We start from the raw sequence: 25,089 nt of genomic DNA on the forward strand, positions 1-25,089 counted from the left end.
GTCACACAGAAATGAATGAAAGGGAAACACAAATATCAGCTTGATCCAAAATTCCTGTGGCCTCCAAGAAGTTTTCAATGGTAGGCATTCAATTTACTCTGTTTCCTGTGGTGTGGTCCACTTGAGCTTTGGATATGCTTTAATTTTAGGCTCATGCCCGAAAATGAGCTGTAAAATGGATGGACGGTGCAGATAAGACATATACATCCACAGTGGGCCCTACGGAGATTACTCAGTATGCTATCGCATACTCAGTTACTCGGTACAAAATCTGCTTCCATTTATCCCACTGAGAAAATGCACTGGCCCAAAAATCAGGCTAACTGGCGCAGGACAATGGCTATTGGATGGTATCAATCAGCCCGTAATCTCAATCTCAATCTCAATACCTAGATAAGGTTCAAACATAAACAACCAAATTTGCAGGTTTAAATCTTACTGCACAAGTTGGACAGTATCGCAGATCAGCCAATGATTAGCATTGCACTAGTTGGTGTGATGCAAGCATCAACGCTTGTATTGAGCATGATATGCCCAACAGGTTTCAGGGAATCACTGCCAAAACAAAACCTAACTTCATCCTAACCATAAATAAAGCCAAATCCTAACCATCAATATTAATAAAATACTAACAATGACTAAAATATCCCAAAATCACTGCAGGGCTTCAAGAAATAGGTCATAACTCTATTCATATCAAATCACATGATCTTGGGTTCATTTGAAAGCTAACTTGATAAGTCTTCAAATGGAGCCAATTTTTTGTCATTAAGACAGCGAAGTTCTGAAAATATCAATGGGGAACTTGCTCACCAAGTAAACACTCTAATGACTAATTAAACAATAAACAGGATAATTTTAAACACCTCCCGTCAGTTGTCTCAATTGTAAACACCTCCTCTGTTCGATTATTGCAAGTGCGCGCGCTCCCCCCCGTGTTAGAGAGGTTAGGGAAATATGTGCTAAATGATAAAAATACACTTATTTAAGGAAATTGTTTTGCATAAATTTGGGGCCTACCATCATTATGAATGGTTTCCAACCCCAACCAACAGGGTTGCTCCACGACATAAATTGGACACCCAAAAAACCTCATCATATGGGCACACCATAGAAAACAATGGACAACCTCTCAAAAACTCCAAATTCACATGTTGGACCACCTAATAGTTGTATTAGCTTGACTTTTGAGGTGTCCCATTTTCATGGAGTGACCATGCTGAACAGGTTGGATGACATGCACAGACTGTGGAGGGCCACACATGTCTACGAGTTGCATATAAGATGGATAAAACGGTCAATTGCTCAAAGATAACGATGATGTTTCTTTGTATGAGGGAATCTACAATGAATTTTTTAAACTAAGTGGAGGTACAATTAATAATCCAAAATTAATGTTTAAAAAAATGTAATAATCCAAAATAGAGGTGTGTTTACAATTCTCCAAACAATAAACGGACATGGAATGCATACTGAGTAAACTCTATGGGGCCCACCATGATGTATGTATCTTAGCCACACCATCCATCCATTTTATCAGCTCATTTTAGAGCATGAGCCCAACACTGAAGCATATCCAAAGCTCAAATGGACCACACCACAGCAAACAGTGGGTATAATGTTGTCTAACATTGAAACCTTCCTAGGGCCCACAGTGATGTTTATTTGTCATCCAACCTGTTCATACGGTTACACAGACATGGATGAAGGAAAAACACAAATATCAGCTTGAATCAAAACTTCCGTGGCCCCTAGAAAGTTGTTAATGGTAGGTGTTCAATTCCCACTGTTTCCTGTGGTGTGATCCACTTGAGCTTTGGATATGCTTCAATTTTGGGTTCATGCCCTAAAATGAGCTGGACAAATGGATGGACAGCTCAGATATGACACATACATAATGTTGGGCCCCAAAGAGTTTACTTAGTACCCAATATGCGTCCACAATAAACCTACAGACTTGTGGACCCAGTTTGATTATATCACGTGTATGGTACATCGATTAATGGATGAGGCACTGTTTGTCCATCTCCTTCTCTAGAATTCTCATTTATCTTGTGTATACCTCACTTTTCATTCAATCTCATGTTAGTTAGTTGTCTTACCAAAAGTTTAAATTGCCCAGTTACTTTCTTTCCTTCTTAATATGTGCTTTATGATCTAATGACTAGCAGGACAATTTGTTCAGGACATGAGGTAGGAGGTTTATACCATCTGGATTACGCAACAAGTACAACACTTCAATCTAGTGGGATACCGTTCCAATGGCATCGTTGCCTTGGTCATCTTCCTCTAAATAAGCTGAAGCAAATGGTTCCAGAATTAGTATCTGTTTCTGATTTTGATTGTGAAGTTTGTCAGTACAGTAAGCATAGTCGTGCATCTTTTCCACTCTGCATAGATCTACGTCCATCGGGTCCTTTCTTATTAGTTCACTTTTATGTATGGGGCCTTGTCATGGTCCCAAGTCATCATGGGTTTAAGTATTATGTTATCTTCGTGGATGATTTTTCTAGAACTATTTAGCTAAATTTATTGAAAGAAAGAGCAGAAGTTTTTTCCATATTTCAATTATTTCTTGTTGAGATTTAAATCAGTTAAAAATAAACACTTAGCTTTTGTGTTCAGATAACAGGAGAATACACCCATGTTCGAAGTATCGGTATAGCTACAAGTTTCGCTGGGCGGGGATACAAGAGACATGGAATTTACACAGTAAAAAACACTGGTGATACACTAGCGAAATTTAGTGATATATCATTGATACCTGGAATTTATAATACCACCAGTGTTATCATTATTGTTACCAATATTATCGGTATTGCTGAGCTGGAGATACGGATAATATCGGGGATATTTTGATAATATCAAGGATACTTCGACCAATGGTCATAGGCAATGTTTTAAATATCGACGATATCGGCCGATATGTCCCACGATATATCTTGTATGCCACATGTGCAATACGAAATGCATGGGTAGTGCCGATATATCTCACATATTCGATCCAGTGAGTATTTTCAATTTTTTATCCTTTTTTTTTGGTTGAAATTATGTAAAATCAGTGTCAAATGGTTACAAAATCCATTGGTTCTTCATGTTTTGCATAAAAATCATAGAGTTGGAGCTTTGATTTCGATATCCATTTGTTCTTCATGTGTTTTTTTTTCAAAATTTTGCTTCAACCAGCTATCAATTGAGACTAATTTCAAAGTATTTGATGAAATGATCATCACATGCACTAATTTCGAAATTCAAGTGTAGGTGGTCTGATTTGGGGAAAATTAAAATTTTTCCTAATTTCTCCCCAATTGCTTGCAATGTTGCACTCCAAACATGAAATCAAGCATGTATGAGGGATAATCTACTGATTTGTTAAGTCATTGTCAATTTTTGAAAAATAAAAATCATTTTTTAATTAAAAAATTTAATAAAATAATATATATTATTTTTTGAAATTTCCCTTCAACTAGTTGTTAATTGAGACTAATTTCGAAGTATTTAGGAGTATTTGATTCCGAAATGATCTCTCAGACTCTCATTGACATTCTCTTTATTCATTTCACCAAAACCAATCGATCTAAGCTATTTATAGTTTGGACTTCGGAGTCCATTACATGAATTCTTTTATGAATCACCATAAGTCATAAATTGTTCATTTGTCAATTAATAAATCTAAAATATTGTCCGTTGCAACATCATTGTTACATGTATCGCTAGCTAGGGATACAAAAACAAGTATTAATATAACCGATACTGGAAATGCATCACTGACTAAGGGAAAAATGGTGGAATTTTTCAATGAAACTTTAGGAAATGCTAAAATACACATTCACATATTTAGGAATCAAATAATTGCAATATAAACAATAAATAAATAAATAAATAATTTTTTTAAAAAAAAAACCACACACATACATTATAAGTTTCCCTTTAATGGGAGCCTAAAAATGCATGTAATGCTTTTCGATGTATTGGTATTGCTATAAGTTTTGCTAGCTAGGGATATGGAAACAATATCGAAATCGCCAATAATATCGCTGATAATCGGAAATGCAGGGAAACATGGGAAAAACAGTGGAATTTTCAGCAAAACTTCAGGAGATGTTAAAATGGACATTTGCATATTTAGAGATTAAAAAATTGCAAAAAGAATGCATACATAACAAGTTTCCATTTAATGGGGCCTTAAAAGCATGTGTTTTGTAAGAATTAGTCCAACCATCCCATCCGGACTATTTAACCATCCAACCTTTCATTCAAACCTCCATCGATATTGCAAAATATTAACAACACATGATATTTCACCAAGAAATCATCAACAATTGGAAAGGAAACGAACTATTGTGGTCTCAATATCGCGTATGTTGCGATATCGATAACATCGAGATATTATCAATATTATCAATGACAAATTAAACACTACATACAACCATGTGCCCATGAAAAAAAAAAAAAAATTTGAAATAAAAATTTACTATTGAAATATTATCGATACATTTATGATACAAGCATTACCTGGAATTTACATAGTTGAAAATATTGGCAATATTGATGCATTAGCAATACAAGCGACACCTAGAATTTACATACTTGAAAATATTGGTGATTACATTAGCAATATTCATACGTCGGCGATACTTAGCAATACATTGCTAATACCTGAAATTTCTGATACTACCAGCGTTATCGGTATCGCTGAGCTAGAGATAAAGCTAATATCGGAGATATTTCGAACACTACGCTAACTTAGGGAAACATTGGGGAAACATGGGGGAAATGGTGGAATTTTTCAATGATACTTCAAGAGATGCTAAAATACACATATTTGCATATTTTGGAATCAAATAATAGTAAAAAAGACCCATATTTGCATATTTATGAATCAAATAAGAAGTTTGTTTTAATGGGGGCTGAAAGCATGTATCATTGACTCAAGAAAACATTGGGGAAACGTTGAGGAAATGATGGAATTTTTCAATGATACTTCAGGAGATGCTAAAATACCCAGATTTGCATGTTTAGGAATCAATAGTAAAAAAGACCCGTATTTGCATATTTATGAATCACATAAGAAGTTTCTTTTAATGGGGGCTAAAAGCATGTATCATTGACTCAAGAAAACATTGGGGAAACATGGAGAAAATGGTGGATCCATCCATTCATACATCCACCCATCCATGCATGCACATACATACATACAAATAAACACATATGCATGATCCATCCATGCAGCCGTGCATGCTTACATATATATACGTACAATGACACGTCCATATACACACACATGCATGATCCGTCCATGTATGCATGCATAAACAAATATATACATTCATCCACGCATGCATGCATCCATCCATCCATGCACGCATACATATATAGACATGCAAACATGCATTTTATCATACAAACATGAACCCATTAAAAAAAAAAATCAAATGGATTTTTCTGTTTTAATAAACAGATTTTTGGCGATATCAATACATTGGTGATGCATTGGCAATATTATCAAAATATAACCGATACATTAACAATACAAGAGACACCTGGAGTCTACACAGTCAAAAACATTGGCGATACTTAGTGATATATCAGCAATGATATCTGGAATTTCTAATGCTACCAGTGTTATCAGTATTGCTGAGTTGGCGATGCTGATAATATTGGCGATATTATCGATAATATCGCCAATATTCAGAACAATGCTCTAGAAACAATCATTCAAAACTAGAGGATTTCTCAGTTAATAACTCAGCAACCTTGGTCAAGAGCAGCTATAACACATTCCTGAAAGAAAAAGTTGAGTTGTCTGCTGCCTTGATCAGTTCAAGTTTGATTTGAGTTCAAGTCGGTTCGTGATTTTTTAAAACCATGCTGGAAAAAGAGGTTACCATATACACTACAAAAGAGGAGAAGGAAATAATAAAAATAAATAAAGGAAAAGAAAAGAAAGAAAAAAAAGGTTATTGTGACCAAAACTGCTAATAGAGAGAGAGAGAGAGAGAGAGAGAGAGAGAGAGAGAGAGAGAGAGAGAGAGAGAGAGAGAGAGGAAGGTTACTGCAACTGAAACTCCAAATATTCAAAAGCGAGAGAAAAAAGGCAAACCTGTCCACGGCCTTGTTCCTGAATTGCTTTCTGGAATATTTGCTCACCATTCCCAGTCTCTATCAACCGGTCAATAGTCTGTATAGGATCCAATAATCACAAGAGAATGATATCAAATATGTGGATAAATATAAAGGTCACCAGAAATTTGACAGACTAATCTCACCTCTTCATCAGCTCTTGTTCCCGTCACTGGTCATGAAGAAAAACAAGAGAAACATTTGAAAACTATCAGAGTAAAACAAGGCATACAAAATGAATGAATCACTCATCACAAGTAATAAAAACTGTGCTTTTGTCAGTGCCATGAGAACCTGTGAAAACCCTTCTCTCAATGACCTCTCGGTACTCTTCATGGATAGTTTCTCTTAAAGTCTGCAAAACAAGTTAAAATTGAACTATAAGGAATAAAGAAGCCTTTGGTTACAGCAAAGCAGTATGATATATAGAATACCTGAAATTCAGACATTCTTTCTTTCAACTTCATTTTCAACGCACTGCAACAAACAGAAGGCCACATAATTGGGATCGTGTAAACTTGTACACCTATTAACATGGAGTCTAGGACACACTACTATTTACTTTGCTGCCATGGAGGACATGGTGTAGGACAAACATCAACATGTTTCTGAGGACTTAATCTATCTTTCATTTTTTAATGTTTCTTATATATATATATATATATATATATATATATATATATATATATATATATATATATATATATATATATGCAGTAACCGTCTTCTTAATGGCTTAGAGTGGAATGGCAGAAAAGAATTCATGTAGCCGAACAAAATTAGTTTGGATAAGGCTTAGATGATGATTATGATGATTTCTTCCTCATTTTCAACATGGTGTGGATGCAACAAGCCAGTCAGTCCCAACTCCCAACGAGGGGAGTTGATGTCAGGTGGTCAGCCAGTCCTCAAAACCTTTCCCAAGCAATCATGAGAATAAGACCCAAATGACTGGGAAAAGGATCTGATGATGACAAATTGTGTTCCTTATTAATTAAAGGAATGGCTACTTATCGGTATATGTGTGATACATAATTCTAACATAATCCTACTTATAAGTATACATTTTTCGATATCTCATCCTACAGTACCCAATATTTATAAGAGTAATTATATGATCCTTGAACCAAGGATGAGCATAAAATCCTTGGCTCCTCAGTTCGTACAGTGGTATCCATGCTTCAATGGATCCAGACAATTTATCTCATGGGCCCCACAATGGATGAACCATGCCTTTAAAATATTCAAAATTGGAAAATCCCAACCTTCAATCTGTGCACTGCAAATAGATTTATATGGAAATGGTACATTAATCCATAATGGTCCATATTCAACTAAAAGAAAGGACAAAGATTGTTTGACATGTATCAATTGGGGAAATTTTAGGGGCATGGTCAATCCATGATGGGGCTAATGAGTTAAGCACCTGGATCACCAAATGGACCCCCCTTGTACAGACTAGAGATGCCAGGAAACTGAAAGTCATCAAGTTGGTATCACAGAACTCCTCTATTTATAAGATATCTCGTGCATCATCATATGTAGACATGTTGGATTGGGATTGGTCCGCTTCTTTCACCAGATTCTACCCTCCTTGGATTTGGTTCATAAAGGAAATGGGAACCATGTTTATTTCCCTGTTTTTTCTGCTCCAAATTGCAAGTGAGAACAGCTCTAAATAGGTCCTTGCAAGTGGAACAACTCCAAGCCATTCTTGTGCCAATTTTGGCAGAGCACAGTCCACCGCAAACCAGAGCAACTTCAAAATGGGTCCTTGCATGAAATAGACACAATTCAACTAGGGAAAAAGAAATAAGAGAAATCCACATATAACTTACAGAGTCGTTGACATTCTCGATCGGTCTACTGCTGTTCCCTTTCCACATCCAGGCTTCTGCCTATTATTTAGATTCTGGTTTTTGAAAGAAAAGGATGGACTTAGAAAGGATAGAATTAGAAATGAGTGGCAAGACAAGGATAGCATCAAAAATGAATGCAATCGAGGGAATTTAACAGCAGCACCAATAGGTAATAAGATGAGGGAAAGTAGACTTAGGGGCCGTTTGGCATCTCTACTAAGGCTGTACATGAGCCAAGCTAGCTCGAAAAGCTCGCTTGGCTTGGCTCAATCTAGCTCGACTTGATTCGGCTTGAATGACGGCTCGAGTTGGGTCAGTTGGGTCAGGTGGCTGGGTTGGGTCGGGTGCCGGTTGGGTCGCGTTGCTGGGTTCAGTTGGGTGCGGGTTGGGTTGGGAGCAGGCTCGACTTGACTCGAGGTAAGCTTGCCTTGACTCGATCCACTAGCCGCCTCGAACTCGACTAGAAAGGTTTGGCAAACAAGCCAAGCTTCAATGGTAAGCTCAAGGCCGAGCTCAAGGAGAGCACGAACGAGTCAAGCCAAGCTTGGCCCACCTCAACTCGAATCAGCTCGATGTACAGCCCTAATCTCTACTAATAAGAGCTTATGTGCTTGCTTTAAAAATATAAGCTATTATTTTGGAAATGGACTTTGGTAAAGCTCTAATTTTACCACTTATTTTTTTTTTGAAACTAGCAACAAAAAAAAAAAAAAAAACACATCTCTAAAAAAATAAGTGATGGGGAGGTCACTTTTTCTTTAAGAGCTTACTTCGCTTAAGCGGGTAGATAATTTTGGCTAATTTTTGGACGAGTTGGTCCTTAAACTTTTTAAGTAATTCCCATCTTGCCCTCTTCTCCTCTTTAAAATCTAAGGTGGCCCACATGATGAACCCATATTGAAGGTGGGGCTCCACATGATGAATGGTCCACATCAAGGTGGGCCCACATAATGCACAAACACATCAAAGGTGGGCCCCACATGATGGATGGTGGGCATTGAAGGTGGGACCACATGATGGAAGGTTGACATCAAAGGTGGGCCCCACATAAAGGACAATTAGCATTGATGGTGGGCCTCACATGAAGGATGACCTACATCAAGGTGGACCCCACATAATGGACGGTCCACGTCAAGGGTCAACCCCTAATGATAAATGGTCCACATGCAAGACAAGCCTCATGGACAACCCACTTTGAAGGTTTGGCTCACAGGATGGATGATCCACATCAAAGGTGGGCTCCATATGATGGAGGATCCATATCCAATTTCTGACATAATGGATGGTCCAAATGTCTTAAAACATGAAAATTGTAGCCATCCATTCTTTTGCCATTTCAGGCACGGTCAATCTATGATGAGATCCACCAGAACGATCATTTGGATTGCTCTTATAATCGAGTTGTTGTAATCTTTAAAAATGGCATCAACTACCCCTTTAAAAAGCTCTTATTTGAACCTTTTACCAAATGTGTTTATTTTTAATAAAAGCTTTTTTTTTGGTTTTGAAAACGTGATTTTACCAAATGAGCTTATTTAAAACAAGAGCTAGAACAAAAAGAGCTTATTACAGTAGCTCTTATTTGAAAAGCTCTCATTAGATTAGAGTAAAGATGTCAAATGAGCCCTTAGATGGTTGCAACGGACACCAATAATTGTTTTATTTAGGAGTGAGTTGGTACAAGCCGAAGGCTCTAAAAGGGTAAGGGGAAGGCCCAAAAGGATGTAGGTGTAAGTAGTAAGAAAAAACTTGATGGCCTATGGTCTAACTGAAGTTATTGCCCATGATAGAGTGGAATGGCGGAAAAAGATTCACATAGCCGACCCCAATTAGTTGGGATAATGCTAAGAAGATGATGGTGATGATAATTTGGAGAAAAATAGATTAATTGCAAAATAAAAGAACTCCCATGGAATGAACAGCTCATGTGGAAATAACATAAGCAGCATTACATCTCTATCAAGTTGTTCAAGTTTTGATTTCGCAAAACGCGCAATTTTCCCCACTTCATCTACATCTTTCTCCATGCGCTGCTTGATTGCTGCAACCAATAATAGAATCAGTTACAGCTACTCTAAGTGAATGATGGTCAGAAAAAAAAACAGCATGGATTACTGGGATACAAGAAAACTGATCCTCAACAGATAATTTTTCCCCAAACAAAGGAAGGGGTAAAAAAGGCTCCATACATAAAGACAGTTAAAAATATAGATTCCATTTTAATATTATCCTCTCTTTTTTTAAAATCATTTATAACAAACAAAAAAGGGAAAAAAGCAGTTTCATAATAAGTTCAAATACTTTATAAAAATTATCTTCCACAATAAAAAGCATTTTATTTATTCTTTATCCAACTATGCTGCTCCACTAGAACTAACAAGCAAAGAAACAAGAACCTTACAAACAAAGCAAATCTGGATGTGTTGTGACAAGCAGTTACCTTTCATTGCAGAAGCCTTGGTTACAGCCTTTGACTCCTCATTTGCATCCTGAATGTGTCATAAGCAAGTGAGTGACAGGACAGGAAGTACATTGACCAATTGATCAAGTCATTAAGGCAGGCCATCAAAGCATATTAATCATCTAATAGAAAAACCAAATATGTTTAATAGTAACTATTTTGCTTTAGTAATATCCCTTTGCTGTTTATTTGGTCCATTGTAATAACATATCTTTCACGTAACATGCATATAGTGAATAAGAATGTTTCTCTTTGCACCATAATGGTTATTCCCAAGTATCACAGTATTAAGGTCCTTGAGGACATATGTATGATCCTGAATTACACCCTCCACAGCCCACAAGAAGAACAAAGGTTATGCTAACTAATCTCTTGAAAACCAAATCAAACCAGCCATGGTCGAACTGGTTTGAACCATGACACTGTAATTTATATAAAATTATTTCTTATAACAACTGTCTGCAATTAATATAAAATTATTTCCTATAACCAGTGTTCGAAATATCGGTATCGCACAATGTATCGCACCCTTGGGATACAGATACGTATCGGTTATCACACGGGATATATTGTTTGTATCGCATAATTAATCACACTTTTTTGGGAAACATTGGGAAAATTGTAGAATTTTTCAATGAAACTTCAGGGATTATTTAAAAAGACCCTAATACACACTTTTAAATCATAAAATCTCAAAAAAGAAGTGGACACAATAGGTTTCATTTGTATATGGTACTAAGCTATGCGCTGTTCAATTGAACTAAGACAACTATATTCAGTATCAACCCTTTCCATCCGTTTTTTCATATCATTTTAGGACATTATCCAAAAAAATGAAGCAGATCCAATAATCAGGTGGACCATGATCCAATAATCAGGTGGACCATACAATAAGAAACAATGATGATTGACCATTAATGGGCCACAAAAGTTTGGATCAAGCTGATAATTGTTTTTTCTCTTCATTCAAACTTATGTGAAGTTATCAACAGATTGAGTGCCTAATAAAATATAGGGAAAATCAAGGTGCACCCTAAGAAGTTTTTAATGGTACTATGTTCAACCACCATTGTTTCCTTGAGTACAGTCCACTTGAGACGAAAAATAAGACAAATCTACCAATCAAGTGGACCACACTAAAAAAAGCAGTGGGGGGATTGAACAACTGCCATTGAAACCCTTTTGGGGTTCACAAAAGTTTTGGATCAATATGAAATTTGTTTTTCCTCTTCATCCAGGTCTTTGTGACCTTATGAACAGATTGGATGGAAAATAAATGTTATGGTGGGCCCTACGAAATTTTTAACGGTGAAAATCATTATCTCCGCTGCTATTTGTGGTGTGGTGTAGTGGATCTTTGGATATGATTCATTTTTTGGTTAGTACTCTAAAATGATCTCGAAAAATGAATAAACGGTGTGGATATAATAAAAACATAATTGTGGGGCCATTTAACTTTGATCTCCTTTGAACCGTTCGTACAACTTGGAGCTCGAGGAGCGTCAGCGCTCGTCTTCGCACGACACATACCTACACCAGCTATATAGCTTGTGTGTGGTACACCAGCCAATCCGCTTCCTCCTGTAGGCTATTCAAAGTTATATGGGCCCACAATAATATATTTATTATATCCACACCATTCAACCATTTGGAGAGATCATGAGCCCAAAAATAAATAATATCCAAAGCTCAAGTGGACCACACCACAAATAGCAGTGAGATAGTGATTCTCACTGTTAAAACATTCGTAGGCCCACCATAACTTTTATTTTCCATCCAATCTGTTCATGAGGTCACACACAGTGTTTGAGTTGTCGGGATCGCTACAAGTTTCGTTGATTGGAGATAAAGATATAATATCGTTATCGCCAATAACTGGAAATGCGAAAAAAAAATAAAAATTGGCGAATAATGGGGAAAATGATGGAATTTTTCAATAAAACTTCAGGGCATGCCTAAATACACATATTTGCATATTTAGGAATAAAAAAATTACAAAAAAATGCATTAAATAATAAGTTTTCATTTAATGGGACCCAAAAAGCATACGCTGCCATAAGAAATCGCTCCAATTTAATCAAAATGAGTTCATATAATACAAATGCAGCTAACATATAATAATTAGGACATGTAAAAGTTAATGAATTAAAAAAAGTACACCTTTCTTGGGACATGGAATCTATATATTGGTATACTTGGTGACTGATGGCTTGGATATGGCACTTGTTTGACATATTGAGGCATCCATCCAAATTTCCAGATCATTTAATGGTATAAGCCCAAAAAATAGATAAATCCAAATCTCAAGTGGACCACATCACAGGATAGTGTTGAATGAATGCACACCATTAAAAACTTCTCAAGGGCCAAAAATTTTGTATCAAACTAGTTTGTATGACCTAATCAACAGGTTGGATGTCAAATAAGCATTACATTGAACCCTGGGAGGTTTTTAATGGTGGACATTCAGTTGCTACTATTTCTTGTGGTGTGGTCCACCTGAGAGTTATATATGCCTGATGTTTTGGATCAAGATCTAAAATGATATGAAAAAATAGATGGACAACGTGGATCAAATAAATACATCATGATTAGATGGATCAAATATATGCCTGATGTTTTGGATCAAGATCTAAAATGATATGAAAAAATAGATGGACAGCGTGGATCAAATAAACACATCATGATTAGGCCCACATAGCACCAACCACTAGCCATCTTGACAGTGGCAACGTCATTAGCCAAATCAAGTCCTCTTGGTGGTGTAAGGACTTTGTGGTACCCATCGTATGGCATGTGTTTTATCATGCTATGAATAACGAGGTGGCTACTAGAGAGTGTTCCGTGGGCCCACCATGATATATGCGAAAAATCAACCCCATTAATCCATTTCAGCATATCATTTTAGTACATGGTCTAAAAAATGAGGTAGTTCCAAATCTTAAGTGGACCACACCAAAGGAAACAATAGCAATTAAATCCCACCATTAAACTGGAAGCGGATTGGCTGGTGTACCACACACCAACTATATAGCTGCTGCAGGTACGTGTCGTGCGAAGACGAGCACTGACGCTCCTCGATCTCCGAGTTGTACGAACGGTTCAAAGGAGATCAAAGTTACATGGGCCCCACAGTGATGTATTTATTATATCTACACCGTTCATCTATTTTTAGAGATCATTTTAGAGCATTATCCAAAAAATGAATCATGTCCAAAGATCATCTGGACCACACCACAAATAGCAGTGGAGATAATGATTTTCACCATTAAAAAAACGTTTATTTTCCATCCAATCTGTTCATAAGGTCACAAAGACCTGAATGAAGAGGAAAAACAAATTTCATATTGATCCAAAACTTCTATGACCCCAAAAAGGGTTTCAATGGTAGACGTTCAATCTCCCACTGTTTTTTGCAGTGTGGTCCACTTGATAGTTAGATCTGTCTTACTTTTCGTCTCAAGCCTTAAGAGGAGCTCACCAAATTGATGGACGGTTTTGATATAACAAATACCTCATGATCAGACCCCACAGAACTTGCTTACGTCAATACAACAGCTATACAGCTGGTGTGAGAGGACGTGGATTAGATAGATACTAACAGGTTGAGTAGCGAGTCGGCTACTGAAGTGACGTCACCAAGTTCTGTGGCCCCACTATGATGTATGTGTTATATCCACACCGTCCATCCATTTTTAGATACCATTTTAGGGTATGAACCAAAGAATGAAGCAAATAAAAATCTATAGTGGACCCCACCAAAGAAAACAGTGGGGAGAGTGATTCCCACCGTTGAAACTATCCTAAGGCCCATCATAATATTTATTTGAAATCTAACCTGTTCAAAAGTTAAAAAAGACATTAAATAAGGGAAAACACAAATATCAGCTTGATCTAAAACTTTTGTGGCCTTTAGAAGTTTTTAATGGTGGGCATCACTGTCCCACTATTTTCTGTGCTGGGGTCCACTGGAACTTTGGATTTAACTCATTCTTTGGATTTGTCCTAAAATGATCTCTCCAAATGGATGGAAGGTGTCGATACAAAACATACATCATGGTGGGGCCCACGGAACTTGCCGACGTCACTTCAGTAGCTAGTCTCGCTACTAAACCTGTGAGTATCAAGGTGTCCCGTATCGGTATCGGTTGGCGTAACGGTGACCTCCAAAACCGATACGGATACGGGGGCGTAACGGCCCGTAACGGCGTAAAATTTTTTTTTTTGCCAAAAAAATATGAAAAAATATGGATTAAATCCGGAATATTCTAAGCATTCCAAATATGCATTCATTTATAAATTGGAACATGTTTATGGTGGTGTAACGGTCCACTCTTTAGTGAGAAGTTGTATCGGACTGTCTGATGAATTTATGAACCAGATAACCTGAATTTGACTACAAAATTCATATATTTAATTTTCTAACTATCTACTATCAATGATAGATATATTAGAATGAATGTAATATGAAAATATCTTACATTTAGGTGTTTGCAATTATTTTTGAGGGCCAAAATTCATGCGTAAATAGAAAAAAAATATAAAATGGCACCCCAAATATGTAAAATGCACATTAACATGTTCTACTATGATTAACACATCATATGGCATCATTAAAACAGCAAAAGAATCATTAAAAAATGATTTTTCGAATTTTCAAGAAAGGGCCGAAATAAATACGTAAATAGAAAAAAATATAAAATGGCACCCCAAATATGTAAAATGCACATTAACATGTTCTACTATGATTAACACATCATATGGCATCATTAAAACAGCAAAAGAATCATTAAAAAATGATTTTTCGAATTTTCAAAAAAAGGGCCGAAATAAATGCGAAAAAAATAAAAATAAAAATATAAAATGGCACCCCAAATCTGTAAAATGCATATTAACATGTTCTACTATGATTAACACATCAAATGGCATCATTAAAACAGCAAAACAATCATAAAAAGATGATTGTTCGAATATTCAAAAAAAGGGCCAAAATAAATGCGTAAATAGAAAAAAATATAAAAAATATATAAAATGAAACCCCAAATCTGTAAAATGCACATTAACATGTTCTACTATGATTAACACAGCATATGACATCATTAAAACAGCAAAAGAATCATTTAAAAATGGTTTTTCAAATTTTCAAAAAAAGGGCCAAAATAAATGCGTAAATAGAAAAAAATATTAAAAAAATACAAAATGGCACCCCAAATCTGTAAAATGCACATTAACATGTTCTACTATGATTAACACATCAAATGGCATGATTAAAACAGCAAAACCATTAAAAACTGATTTTTCGAATTTTAAAAAAAGGGGCCAAAATTCATGCGTAAATAGAAAAAAATATTAAAAAATTATTAAATGGCACCCCAAATCTGTAAAATGCACATTAACATGTTCTGCTATGATTAACACATCATATGACATGATTAAAACAACAAAATATATTAAAAAAAGTATAAATACCTATTTTTGACGAATTTCTGAAAAATGGCCCACCGAGCTTTGATTCAAAAAAAATCTATAATATAATGTATTTTTCTATCAAATACCTAGCTAAGGTTGGTCGAAATTAGTAGTAGAAGGAATTAGAAACAGTTTGGAAGCAAGAGGTTTCAAAAAAACAGCAAAAACAGAGCTAAAAATTTTTTTTAAAAAAAGTTACCGTTTTGGGCCCGTTACGGCCGTTACACCCCGTAACGGGCCCGTATCAGCCGATACGGGTACAAAATCGGGTATCGGCCGATACGACCCCGAAACGGGTGACGGTTCCCACTGTTACCGTTACGTATCGGCCGTTACGGCCGATACGTAACCGTTTTGGCACACCTTGGTGAGTATACTCAACTTGTCAGTAGCTAATCCCCGTCCGCGACATGAGAGAGCTTTCGTTTTTACGAAATTCTCTCCTCTTCTCCGGAAAATCTGCAATCAATCTATCTTCCGTAAAAAATCTTTCCAGAAATTTCTCTTTTTCTTTTTCAAATCCGAACTGAAATCTCCGTAAGTCTCGGTGAAATCAAGTTCAACAAAAGGGTTTTTTAAAAGGGTTTTCTTATCTCGGAAAATTCAGAGCTATTAATAGCGATTGGCCCACTAAATCTAGCTGAAATCCACTTCCGCAGGTAGATCTGGAGAAAAAGAAGGTAAGAGAGCTTTTTTGTATATATTTTAATTTTTTTTCAATAATAAGGAGAATGATAGCTATTTTTTCGATAAAATCGAAAATATCGCCGATATTTCGTCGACATTTGGAAGAGAAACGAAAACTTGGGGTTTCGGTATCGCCGGTTCAGTGACACCGATAATATCGTCGATATTATCGACTTCTCGTCGACAATTCGAACACTGGTCACACAAACCTGGATGATCAGGAAAAAGAAATATCATATTTATCCAAAATTTCTGACCTCAAAAGGGTTTCAATGGTAGACGTTCAATCTCCCACTGTTGTTTGCAGTGTGGTCCACTTGATCTTTGGATCTATCTTATTTTTCGGCTCATGCCTTACGACAAGCTCGCCAAATGGACACGGTTTGGATATAATGCATACCTTATGATGGGACCCACAGAACTTGATGACGTCAACACATCAGTAAGTTCAGTGGTGTGCGGTACACCAGCCAACCCAAAATCACGTAAAAAGGGCTCGGACACCCTTTTGTTCGACACAGAGAGGGTTCCGAAAAAATCTTGCCCAAATCCATAATTTTTCAGATCTCGTGATGATTTCGCTTGGATTTCTTCGGATGTCGACAGATTTCTCTCCTATGACCTGGAAGTGTCGACCACGGCCCACCAAATTCAGTAGAAAGCTCCGCTTTTAGGCAGATTGAACAGGTAATAGATTTTTTTTCTATATATTTATCGAATTTCTGGATGGGATGCTGATAAAATGTCGTGGTATGTCGCACGGCTACAGTTCTACGCAAAAATCTGCCATATCAGGCATTATTGTGTGATATATCGCACGATAAATGGACGTTTGGCAATTTTCAATAATTTTTTTTATTTTTTATTTATTTATTTATTTATTTTGTATTTTCAAAGGGTTTCATATCGCAGACTGCCGATACCGATATTATTGATATTACGAACACTGCTTATAACAACTATCTACTGCAAACCCGTTCAACCACCAATTTTAACTGGTCTCCTATTTATGCCAATTTGGACTCCATTCCATCCAATTTGGATAGCTATTTTGATATTGAAAGGTTTGAACTGAACCTCACTGGGGAGAGCTCTAGTTCCAAAGATGACGGAAGCGCTAGTCATGCGTCTACCTGACTTTGCCAAACCAAGAGGGACATCCTGTGGCCTTTTTCAATGAGAAGTTAAACAAGGCTAAACAACACTACTCCACTTATGACAAGGAATTCTATGCGATTATGCAATCATTGTGCCATTGGCGGCATTATTTATTACCACAAAAATTCATGTTGTTCTCTTATCATGACCCCTTGAAATATTTGAGCTCTCAAAAGAAGTTAAGCCCTAGGCATGCCAAGCGGGCACAATTTCACATTTGTGCTTAAGCACAAGGCCGGAAAAGAGAATAAGGTTGCTGACGCGCTTAGCCGTCATGTCATGACGTTGCGGTCCATGAGCATTGAAGTTACAGGCTTTGAGCAACTCAAGGGTGAGTACTCAAACTATCCTGATTTTGGGATTATTTATGCGTCAGTCTAGTGACCTGCCCTCGAGGAGTGCAGAGTTCGTCCTTACAGATGGATATCTTTTTAGAGGGGACAAGCTCTGTATCCCACGCACATCCCTCCGTGATTTTCTAGTTTGGGAGCTGCATGCTGAAGGGATGGCAGGTCACTTTGGTTGAGATAAAACAGTTGCCCTTGTTTCTGATCGTTTCTATTAGCCTAATCTCCAGCGAGATTTGGCTAGGATTATAGGTCAGTGTCGGACATTTCAATTGGCGAAGCAGAGGAAACAAAATACATGTTTATATACTCATTTGCTAGTTCCACATGCCTCGTGGCAAGATATCAGTATGAACTTCGTGCTTGGGCTTCCCAAGACTATTCGTAAGCACGATTCCATACTCGTGGTTGTTGATCGGTTTTCTAAGATGGCCTATTTCCTACCCTGTTATAAGACCTCAGATGCCTCCCACATTGCCAAGTTATTCTTTTAAGAGGTTGTGCGACTTCATGGAACACCTAGATCCATCGTGTTTGACAGAAATACTAGATTCACGAGTTATTTTTCAAATACTCTTTAGCATATTTTGGGTACGAGGCTCCAGTTTTCTTTAGTATATCATCCCCAGTCGGATGGTCAAACATAAAGTAGTGAACCTTAGCCTAGGGAATTTGTTGAGATGTCTGGTTGGAGACCACCACAGGACAAGGGACACTATTTTTCCCACAGTAGAGTTCACGTATAATTCTTTATTGAACAGGTCCACAAGAATAAGCTCGTTTGAAATTGTTTTAAGACTTAGACCCCGATCCCCCATAGATTTGATCCCCATGGCTACCCCACAGTGTCCTTTAGAGTTAGGAGAGTCCTTCACTCAGCATATACATGCATTGCATTGTGAGATCATGATGAAGATTAATTCGAGTAATGAACATTATACACTTTCTGCTGACACTCACAGGAGATTTAGGGAATTTCAACCTGGAGATGACATCATGGTTCGTATTAGGTCTGATCGGTTTCCACCTGAATCCGTGAAGAAGCTTTATGCCCATAGCATAGGCCCACATAAAATTGTGAAAAGGTTGGGTTCTAATGATTATATTGTTGATATCCCTGGTACCATGGGCATCAGTTCCATATTTAATGTGGAAGATCTACTTCCTTATCACGAGCCATCACCTCTATCTACTGGTTCCCTGTTTCTTCCCAGACCCTCCCTATATATAGACCTTGGCCACAGCTTGACCTTCCTATACCCATCTTACATTCTCTTCCACCTGCACCAAGAATAAACGAGATAGAGGACATTTTGGACTCCAAGACGGTTTCCACTCACTCCGAGGGTTTCCAGAAATTCCTAGTCAAATGGAGGAACGGTCCCATTACAGATAACTCTTGGATCACAGAGACAGAGCTGCAGTGCATAGACTCCGATTCACTCGAGAGATATAGAAGTTCACTTTCGCTAGTGGCGAATTCTTCTTACCCGGGGAGAATTGATGCGGACATTAGTGGTACCCTTTAGAGTGTACCAAAGGAGGCGTCGCCGACCAAGTACTGGAGCGAAGGAGTTTATGTGGATGGACGTCGTGTCCGATGGACCCATTTTCTGATGCACTACAAGTGCAGGAGTGTCATGTCTACACCCTGTCACGCGGGTGTTTTAGTTTTAGGCGTTTTTTAGTTCTTTTTCTTGTTTTTAGGGGCTTTAGTACACTTTTTTTCCTGTGGCTTATATATAGAATGTAAGAAACCCTATTTTATTATTAAATGAATACGAATTTGTATATTTTCTTCTTATGTTACCAAAGATATTAGGGTTACAGAATTGGCCCTTGGGTGTTGAGAATTCTACCTCAATTTCATATTTTTCCTTCTTTCTAAATCTTTGAGGTGTAGGAAAAAGTAAGAATCAGCCTTCTTTTCTTTGATGGCTTAGAATTCGTATTTTCTTTCATCTCGAACCCATCTCTTCTTCATCTCTTTTGTTCCTCTTTAGATATTCCATTTTGGTTTGAACGGAAAAGAGTGATGGCTAGTAAGGAGAATCGGATCCAAACTTGATTGTATATTGGCTTATGTTATATCTAGGGCTGAAAGTCGTGTGGGTTGGGTCGGGTTGGTGCTCAACCCTAGCCCAGCCCAGGTTCCTGTACCTCAACCCTAACCCAACCCAACCCAACCTCGAGTTGGGAATTCTCAACCCAAGCCCAACCCAAGCGGTCTTAGTCAGGTTAGTCGGGTTGGTCGTGTGGATAAATGCTAGTATTTTTGTTATTACATCATCATATTTCAATACACTTATTTTTTGTATATATGATTTTATTAATTATATATGTAGTTATTTATCGTAAAGAACTTCATTTTTTTTTTTCTAAACAAACAAGCTAAAATATAGGACAACTACTCCTTTAAAACTCGTGTTGTGTGGCACACAATCTATATGGGATAGAGACATCTAGCGTATCTTATTAACTTGAGTCATCAGAAATGACGTGGACCAATGAAACTCGGCGGCACTGGAATTTCCTGTGCCTTCAACACAGACCATCCACACTCAATTATAATTTATAAGTAACTAAACTATTGATCGGGTTCAAGTTGGGTCAGGCAACTCGAGACCTCAACCCAAGCCCGACCCAAGTTTTATCGGGTTTGTGTTTGCATAGCCCAAGCTTGAGATCGGACTCGATGCATCCTACCCAAGCCCAACCCAATGTCGGGTCGGTTAGGTTGAACCCGCCCAACTTTCAACCCTAGTTATATCTGGGATATCCTCATATCACTGTCCTCCCTTTTTTACTGTTTACGTGGTTTTATGCTAAGGGGCATAATCCTGACGAAATAATTTCATCTCTGTGTTGAGATTTGCTTAATCCCATTGATTGAAAACAGTTAGTTGATTAATTTTATTATTTGAATCTCTTCAACCTGATTATACATGCATCTAGGGTTAGGTCATCACGTCTCTGCATCAGTTTTGGTATAAGAGCCAGGTTTTTAGCGTAAATCAGTCTATCGACAATCCCTCTTTCTAATGAAAATTTACTAAAGAACATTTTAACTCAAATTGTAAAAATTGTAGTTAGCCTTTTTCCTGGTGTATGCCCACATGAAGGGTTATATTTTGTTGAGTTTAGTTAGCCATTTTCCTAGATTTTGTTGAGTCATCATATAAATCTATGCCATATAGGGCAGTTGTATTGCATTGGTATCAATATTTATATTATTTTTTTACCCTTTTGCGCACCTAGATCTAGGACCCTTCACTTTTCATTCCTAGTGTATGCTCACGGTAGTTCACGTGTCTAGAGGAGAGATTACACGCTTAAATGCCGGTACTCCAACCGCCACTGCAGGTAGTGCCCAGACAACCCCCGACACCGGAGTTGTTAATTAGTCTCAAGTTGTGGGCCCAAATCCGCCTAGGGATGGTTTGGGTGCAGGCCAGGCCCATGGGCCTGGCAACAGACACGATGGGGTATATCCATTACCACTCACACAATCGTGATCATGTCCTTCTCGCCTAATGGGAGGGCCATGGTGAGGTGCGTCTTCAGCAACCTCAAAGATACCGTGAGCATGAGGATCCTGTCGCTAGGGTCATGAAGGGTATCAAGGTTGATGCCCAGTGTTGTCATGTGCGATCGTACATTCGCATATGCGCATATATGTGGTGCGATCGCATATGCCACATGTGCCAGCATATGCGATGTATGCGATTGCACACAGCATATGCGATCGCATATTGGCCAACGGTCATATTTCTAATCATTTTCTGACCTTTTTTTTTTAAAATCCTGATTTTTTCTCTATAAAAAGGGATTCTAAGCACTCCTACATACACTCAAAGCTCAAACTCTCTCTATTCTCTATTTTGCTCTCTTAAATTCTTTCTTACATATTTCTAAGCACTCTACATCCACTCCTCTCCATCCATATTCCATATTTCTTTCAAATTTCAAGAATCAAGAATCAAGATTGAGATTGAAGTTTCCATCAAGGAAAGAAACATACATCCACATTCGAGAATCAAGATTTAAGAGACATTACTACATCTACAAGACAACTAAGCTCTCCATCCATTGAATTGAACTCTCTTTCTACTTTCTAGTTCAATCAAGGGAACATACACCACTCTCTCTTTCAATCTCTCTTTCTATCTCATTTTCTCTTAGAGTTTCATAATATCCAAGTTCTAAGTTTTCTAAGTTCTAACAACTTCTATTATTATTATTTTTTTAGTTTGTTTGTTACTTTGTTACAAGTTAGAGTTACAACTTACAACTTACAATTTACAAGTTACAACTTACAAGTTACAAACTTACAAGTTTGAAGTTACTTACAACTTACAAGTACAACAAGAATTTAAGATCAATACTCAAGTCAAGGGGCAAAGGTGAAGAGATGACAACTTATACAGGAAGTGAAGATTGAAGAATTTGGAAGTTGGAACCTCTTTTAAATTTGTAATTTTAATTTTGTTTGTATGTAAATCTCTCTCTCTCTCTCTCCCTCTCTTTTCTACAAGTGTAACTCAACTCTCTCTCTCTCTTTCTCATTTTCTTTTCCCTCTTCTTCTCCCTTTCTACAAGGGTAACTCAACTCTCTCTCTCTCTCTCCCTCTATCTCCTTTTCTTTTCCCTCTCCTTTTCTACTAGACTACTACTAGTGTAAAGTGTGTAAGTGTGTGTGTGCAACTCTCTCTCTCTCCCCCCCCCCCCCCCAAGTCCCATCTCTTTAGTCTCTTTACTCTTAGATCTTAGTCTCTTACTTTACTTTAGTTTACTTTCTAGTTTCTAGTTACTTTTTAGTTTACTTTTTAGTTACTTTAGTTTACACACACCACCATCATAATGCCTTCTTCTCAATCTTCCTCTTTGAAACCCAAGTCGAATGACCCGGGTTGGAAGTATGAGCACTACCGTAGTGTTACGGAAAAGACTCACATAGTATGTGAGTTATGTGGGTATGTGAGTTCCAGTGGCATTGTAAGGCACAAGCAACACCTTGCACATTTACCGCGATCAAATGCAAAAGCATGCGACAAAATTACTCCAGAAATCCGAAGGGAGATCATGAAGTATACGGAAAAACAATCAAGAAAAGAGATGCGATAGTGCCCTACGTCAGGAGGGATATTTGGAACAAAATGCATATGAAGATATAAATGTAGTTAATGTAGATGAAGTTAATCCCACTCCTACTTCTACAGGCCGGTCTAGACCACGAGTACAACCAACGGTCTTGAAAAGAGCCTGAGGTTATGTGCTCATGGATAGATGGTGTAGACCACACTCCGAGAATGTGATCGACCAAAGGGGTAGAGGGAAAGGGTCGGCTCAAACAACTTTAGAGAACCGGTATAAAAAAAAATAAAATAAAAAAGATAGGAAAACCACTATTCAATATACTGCTAAGTGATTTTACCAAACCGGCATTGCTTTCAACGCCGTTAAATCGAGAAGCTTCAAAGTAATGGTTGAGGCTATAAGTTAATTTGGACTTGGGCTTAAACCTCTTTCATGTCATGAAATGACGGAGACATGCCTAAAAACTGAAGTTGAATATACAATCCTTCACAACTGGATAAAAGGAATCGTGGAAAACATATGGTTGTTCATTAATGGCCGATGGATGGACCAATAGATCCGGTCAGTCTCTCATTAACTTTTTGATAAATTGTCCAGCTGAGACAATGTTCTTGAAGTCCGTGGATGCGTCGAGCCATTCACATACAGGAGAATATTTGTTTAAGTTACTAGATAGTATAGTTGAAGAAATAGGTGAGGAATATGTTGTACAAGTAATTACAGATAACACAGCCTCGTATGTAATGGCCGGTCGTCTTCTTATAGAGAAGAGGCGACGTTTATTTTGGACCTCCTGTGCGGCCCATTGTGTTGATCTTATTTTAGAAGATATAGGTAGATTATTTATAAATGTGATTGCTAGGGCTAGAAGAATCACGGTCTTTATGTACAATCACGCCCTTCTTCTCAGTAGAATGAGAAAACACATTGGTGGTAACTTGCTACGTCCAGCAATCACCTGTTTCGCTACAGCCTTTTTAACACTATAAAGATTACATGCAAAGAAATCAGAACTTATAAGCTTTGTAGTGTTGGCCGATTTTACAAGTAGGCCTTGGTCAAAGAAGACTGAAGGAAAACAGGTTCAACAAACAATCCTTTTTGGTCAAAGGCGCTAAAAGCATCCGAGCCCTCAGTCACTGTACTGCGATTGGTGGACGAGGATGAGAAGCCTACAATAGACTACATATATGATGCGATGGAGAGGGCGAAAAATAAGATCATGGACCATTTTAACTATAAAGACCGTGATTATAAGCCAAATTTAGATATTATAGATAGAAGATGGGGAAGCCAAATGTCATCCCCATTGCATTCGGCTGCTTAAATCCTTAACCCAGCCTATTTATTCGCTTCTGCTGATCTAGTAGAAGCACTAACTATGCATATGGTTGGATTTATTGATGTCTTGGAAAGAATGATTCTAGATAGAGGAGAACAGGACAGGATCTCAACTTTGTTGGACTTCTACACAAAAAGTGAAGGGATATCGTAATAAGGCATCGGACAATGAAATTACCCAGTAAATACTTCTATGAATGTTAGTCTTAGTGTACTCTTACAAATAGTTTTTCAAGTGTCTCTAATCTACTTAAACTGTTTTTCTCAGCTGACTGGTAGACTGCCTATGGAGTGGACCCGAACAGGAAGGATCCAGCTCTAAAGAAGCTGGCTATGAAGATTTTTGGACGTACGTGTTCTGCCAGTGGTTGAGAGCGCAATTGGAGCACATTCGAGGCAATAAGTTTAGACTGTTTAGTAATTGTTTGTAAGCTTTAATTTTTTAGTGGCCTAAGCTAAATTAATTACCTAAATAGCTAATGCCAAATGCGCTTTCTTTTTTGCAGATTCATACCAAGAAAAGGAATCGCCTTGAGCTAAAAAAGCT

The 25,089-nt window shown here is 37.5% G+C and overlaps 1 protein-coding gene across 1 annotated transcript in view; it reads right to left on the minus strand.

Moving 5' to 3' along the window:
* The window catches only part of LOC131225810 (syntaxin-132), a 68,532-nt gene that overhangs the window by 15,926 nt on the left and 27,517 nt on the right, over positions 1–25,089 (minus strand). The window contains exons 4-10 of the mRNA XM_058221402.1: positions 10,423–10,471; positions 9,935–10,023; positions 7,962–8,035; positions 6,558–6,600; positions 6,418–6,478; positions 6,270–6,295; positions 6,104–6,181 (exon numbers count right to left, since the gene is read on the minus strand). Coding sequence (XP_058077385.1) covers positions 6,104–6,181; positions 6,270–6,295; positions 6,418–6,478; positions 6,558–6,600; positions 7,962–8,035; positions 9,935–10,023; positions 10,423–10,471 — 420 coding nt within the window. The remainder of the gene's footprint in view (positions 1–6,103; positions 6,182–6,269; positions 6,296–6,417; positions 6,479–6,557; positions 6,601–7,961; positions 8,036–9,934; positions 10,024–10,422; positions 10,472–25,089) is intronic.

The sequence above is a fragment of the Magnolia sinica genome, chromosome 14, assembly GCF_029962835.1.
Source record: "Magnolia sinica isolate HGM2019 chromosome 14, MsV1, whole genome shotgun sequence".
Lineage (NCBI taxonomy): Eukaryota > Viridiplantae > Streptophyta > Magnoliopsida > Magnoliales > Magnoliaceae > Magnolia > Magnolia sinica.